Consider the following 5,419-nt stretch of genomic DNA (forward strand, 5'->3'; position numbering starts at 1 on the left):
GTGATCAAGCCTCTTCCCCATCCATGATGCGGTCTCCCTAGCAAGACATGTGACCACCTGACACCCCACAACACCATCAATTACATTCCTCGAACTGTCTTCCACGTCCCTGTGGCAACACTGCAGCTACGTATTTATGCTGTCCAACCCACAATACTAAATTTCTTGATTTTGGTAACTGTACTGTGGTTTGTCAGAGACTGGCCTTGTTTTTTAGGAAACAGACACTGAAGTATTTAGGTGTTAAGGGTATCATGTCCACAACTTACTCTCAAAAAGCTCAAAAAATAATGAGAGAGAGAAGAGAGAGAGAGAGAGAGAGAGAGAGAGAGAGAGAGAGAGAGAGAGAGAGAGGAGAGAGAGAGAGAGAGAAAGAAGAGAGACAGCAGATGTGCCAGATCTTAACATTTGGGGAAAATGACTGAACGCCACATGGGAGTTCTTTGAACTAACCTTACAACTCTTCTCTAAATTTGAAATGATTTCAAGATTATAAATTAAAATTTTAAGTAAAATAGAAGCATTTTCTATGTGCTGGGTCCTCTTCCAATAACTTAACATGCATTAACTCATTTAATCCTCACAACAACCCTCTAAGGTTAAGTCCTATTATGTGAACCTGTGGAAACTGAGGCCCAGAGAGGTGAAGTAACTTGCTTGAAGTCACACAGCTGGCATATGGCTTAGCTAGTATTTGACCCCAACTCTGTGGCTCTATATGCCATACTCTTAGAACACTAGACCACCTCTTAAAATATTAGCTCACATCTACATTTATAACTAGTATAAATGTGCATGGGGAATGCTCAACATTTTTACTGATGGAGGTCTCTATCAAAAATGATGGAGGGCCGGCCGAGTGGCTCAGTTGGTTAAGAGCTCGCTCAAGAATGTGAGCTCTGAACAACAGGGTCGCTGGTTCAGTTCCAAGCCCCAGCTGAGCTGCTGCTGAGCTGCCAACAGGTGGCAGGATGGCTCAGCTAAAAAGAAAAAAGAAAAAAAAATGATGGAGACCACAGCTCTTCACTGCTGAGGAAGGCAGTGGTTATTCTATCTTATAGCCAAGGAAACAGGTTCAAGGGGCTTAGGTGTCCAACCTGAGGTCACACAGCCTTCAGCCCTCCCAGGATATCACACAAACATATTCCAATCCTCAGTTTCAACCCACACAGGCAACTCTCAGTTTGTCTATCCAGCCTAGGAGGAGGGAGTGAGGGTCGATCTGTTGGCAGGAGGCCCCACAATTGCTCTATTCTATAACCCTTAACTGTGACATCCTGGCAGTTGTGTGCTCACAGGAATCATATAGCTAGCATATATTAAGCACTACTGTCTGCTATGCCTTACGCTCACGGCTTTACATTCATTTGATAAACACCTATTGAGCATCAACTATTGCCAGTCACTGATCTAGGTACTAGATATAGAGCAGCGAACAAAGTAGGCAGAACCCGTCCTCATGGAGCTGACATCCTGTGGGACAGATGCAATAAACAGGTGAGTAGGTTTATAAGTTTAATGTCAGTGATAAGTGTAATGGAAAAAATGACCCAGGGTAATGTAAGAGAGTGTGGCTTTTGGGATAGGGATGACATCAGTGAGGGGTGAATTGACAGCCTCTCCAAGGAGGTGACATTTAGGCTGAGCCTAACACTCTATCCCAAACTGTAAACCTTATCCAAGTAACGAGAAAGAATCAGGCCTGATCATCTCTTGGGGAAGAATGTTCCAGAAAGAAGAGCCAGCCTGTGCAAAGGCCTGTGGCTAGCGGGGGCCAAGGGTGTTGAGGAATAGCAAGAGGGACAGGGTGGTGGTGGCAGAGATAAGCTCAGAGAGATCTCTGCATGGACCCCTTGAATCCTTATAGTACATATTTTTTCTCCTCATGGTTCAGTCTATGTGCTGCTGAAGCGAGCACTGTCCCTACTTTTCAGATTAGGAAATTGAGGCTCAGAGAGAAAAAGAAGAATCACTTGCCCAAAGTTAGGAAGCAGGCAAATGGCAAAGCCAGGATGTAAACCAAAGACAGGGGGCCTAATGGCTGCATCAATGATTCTCTAATTTACTCCTGCATCAGAATGAAGGGGGTGGGGTGAACTGGTTAAAATGCATCTTCCTTTCTGCACCAGCACCCACACACACACACACACATACATACACACCCAACACCAGCAGCCTGATTCAGTGGCTCTGTGGTGAGCAAGGAATCTGGACCATTAACCAGCCCTCAGGAGGTTTTGATGTGGGCCATGCTTTGAGAAACCCCAGACAGGGTGGGGCTCGAGGTTGCCACCCATTAAAGGGAAATGAAATCAGTTTGGGGGTCCATGGCCACCACGATTAAAAAGGGAAATAAGCAGAGCAAGAACAGAAAATAGCAACATACTCTTTGTGTTCTAAGGGCTACCTACATTTTATGAAACTTGTTTCAGTTAAAAATAAGTGTGTGAATGCACCTAATTTATCCATCATAACGTGAATTGGAGGCAACATGATGTCTATCAGCAAGTGAGCTGATAAACAAATTGTGCCATATTTACACAATGGAATACTACTCAGCACCACAAAGAAATGAACTTTTGATACATGCTACATGGATGAAGGTCAAAATATTACACTGAGCAAAAGAAGCAAGACAAGAAGCATATGTTGTACATGAAATACTAAAATGACTAGTAGAATTTATAGTAACATAAAATAGATGGGCAGGGTGATTACCTCAAAGAGCAAAAGGGAACTTTCTAGGGTAAAGGAAACGTTCTGTCTTGATTATGATGGCGGTTACATAACTGTGTACAGTTTGTCAAAATCCATTGAACTGTAACACCTAAAATGGGTACAATTACTACATGTCAATTATGCTTCAATAAAGTTGATTTTTTAAATCATGTATGTGTGTATGTGCATGTACTGGGTTGCAATAAAAAATATATTTCTTACTGGTGGAATGAGGTCCAAAAACTTTGAGAAAACCACCACACAACCTCAATAAATTTCAGCAAAACACACTCGGTCTGTGGCCAAGAGATGCCCGGGCCCGGCATCTAGAACTTAACACTGGCTACCTTGGCAAGTCTGAGCCCAGTTTTCCAATTGTGAAAGCAAGAGGGCTGGGCCTCAGGGGCATCCAGAGACGACACTTCCTAGCCTTGACCTTGGGCAAATGACTCCACCACTCAGGCCTCGGTTTCCCTCTCATCTCCCAGGAAGATAAAGATAGGGCCCTACCTCAGAAGATAGGACAGTGAGGATATAATTAGATGCTACGTCAGGGCACAGGGCCTGACGTAGAGTGGTTCAGGGACTGATAGCCACGGCCATGGTCTTATTAGGGCCAGGGAGGAGGGGAGAGCCCAACCCATCATGGTATCTGCTAAGGGCCTGGAGCTGAGGCAAGAGTCTAGGGTGAAGCTAGGCCTCCTCCCGCAGCCGAATGTCCAGCTGTCCCTATCCTTCACTACCAGACCCAGCTGTTGGTTCCTCCCTCCCGGGAAACCAGACCGGCTTACCAGGGTCCTATTCTGGGGCCCGAATGCTGTGTCAGCATTTCCCAGGGCCCAGAGGGGGAGGGTAGGGGCTAGTGCAGGGTCAGCAGACCTGGCCTAAAAGAGAGAACATCTCCTTCCATACTCACACCCCACATTCAGCTGAGCCACTGAGAGGGAAAAGTGGGAAGGACTCCAAGATGGGCAACCCCTCCCCCCATCTCCCTGTCTCCTGCCCAGGCCCCAGAAAAGTGGGCTATTCTGGGAGAGACACCTGTTGTTCCAATTCCCATCCCTGCCCCCAGCCAGGGATCAGAGATGCAGGAAGAGACAGAGCTCGAGAGGCAGGGCAAAACGCAGAGGGCCCGAAGCCAAAACACAAAGACAAAGACAGGGACAGGGAGACAGAGACACAGAGACCACCCAAGGAGACTGCTAGGGAGTGACACTACCCAGAGACCATTAACAGCCATATTTGATCCCCCTCCCCAAAACCAAGGGGAGAAGAACAAGACCCAAAACCCAAGGAACCCCCAGAAAACCCTCAAAGACTTGGAGTTCAAAGGAGATGGGTCTTCCAGCCCACCCAGCCCCCTTCCCAAGAATTTAAATAGGTCAGAGCCTGGAGCAAGAAGAGAATTAGGGCTAGGTGGAGGGGGTGGGGGATGGCTAAATTAAGCTCAGGAATTAGAACCACCTCCCCCAAGTGCCTGCTTCCAGGGTGGTGGGAGGGGGTGCTCCCTCATCAGCCCCTCTTCTCCGGGACAAATCGATAATGTCAGAAGAGAGGGTGGCCAAAGGTCCCCCACCCCATTCCGCAGCAACAAATTTTGCTAATTCTCTATGGTGAGAAAGGTGGGGGGGAGGAAGAGAGACAAAAACTGAGAAAGACAGAGTGACAGTCACCCAAAGGGACAGAGGAAGAGACCCCGAATCTCAGAGACTACCAGCAATCAAAACAGACACCCAGAGACAGAGAGACACTCAGAAGGACCCGAGAGATAGTCCCAGAGACCCCTAACACAGAGGTACGCACCGTCCGCAGGAACTGGACCTCATCCTCGCCCTCTCCTCCGTCACCCATGATGCCGAGGCCCAAGGGGCTGATGCTGAGGTCGGGGTATAGGAGGAGGAGAACTCAGGTTGGGCGGGCCGGGAACGGAGACCTCTGGGGACGTCAGAGGCACCCGCGAGGCAGATGGAACTGCGAAGAGGACCTGCGTGCTGGACAGAGCTGAAAGGAGGTCCCCGCCCTCCGGCCCCCATTGGGCCAGAATGACACAGGCCCCGCCCCTTCGCCAGAGCCCCGCCCACGGACCCCAAACCTTAGCCAGAGGTAAGCGTGGGATGGTGCAGGGCGTAGGAGCGTCTAGAAGGTAGCTGCCCTCTCTCCATCTCCACGGTAAAGAAGTGGCCATCATTCTCCCATTTCACAAATTGCAAACTGAGGGTCTGAGCGGAAGCCCCTGCTTGATGTCATACAACAGAGCCGGAATGTGCTCCAGCTCTCCTGACTTTAAAAAGCAGCATACATAGTGATTAAAAGCAAGGACTCTGAGCTAGACAGTCGGATTGGAGTCCCACCCTTGTCACTCCCTTGTGTGACCTTGGACGAGTCACTTCACCTTTCCATGCCTCAGGTTCCCCCAACTGGTAAGAAGGATATTAATAGTATCTACCTCACAGGGCTGTTGCAAGGATTAAATGAGATGATTTATTTACAGCACTTAAAACAGTACTAATGCAAAGTAAATGTTATGTAAGTGTTACTATTATTGTTGCTATTGTTGCTTATGACTATGATTATTTTTTTTTTAAGATTTTTATTGGGGTATTGGGGGGAGGGGAACAGTGCAGGGGAATTGGGGGAAGGGGAACAGACAAGTTGCTGTCGTTTTGTTCTTCAGTCTAGTTGTGGAGGGCGTTGCTTCACT

General features: G+C 47.9%; 1 protein-coding gene across 1 annotated transcript in view; it reads right to left on the bottom strand.

Annotated features, from left to right (window-relative positions):
- Positions 1-4,701, bottom strand: part of LOC109395341 (ryanodine receptor 1) — a 126,143-nt gene extending 121,442 nt beyond the window's left edge. Inside the window, exon 1 of the mRNA XM_019666253.1 lies at positions 4,522-4,701. Coding sequence (XP_019521798.1) covers positions 4,522-4,569 — 48 coding nt within the window. The 5' untranslated portion in view covers positions 4,570-4,701. The remainder of the gene's footprint in view (positions 1-4,521) is intronic.
- Between the last annotated feature and the right edge of the window lie 718 nt (positions 4,702-5,419).

The sequence above is a fragment of the Hipposideros armiger genome, unplaced genomic scaffold (assembly GCF_001890085.2).
Source record: "Hipposideros armiger isolate ML-2016 unplaced genomic scaffold, ASM189008v1 scaffold_466, whole genome shotgun sequence".
Lineage (NCBI taxonomy): Eukaryota > Metazoa > Chordata > Mammalia > Chiroptera > Hipposideridae > Hipposideros > Hipposideros armiger.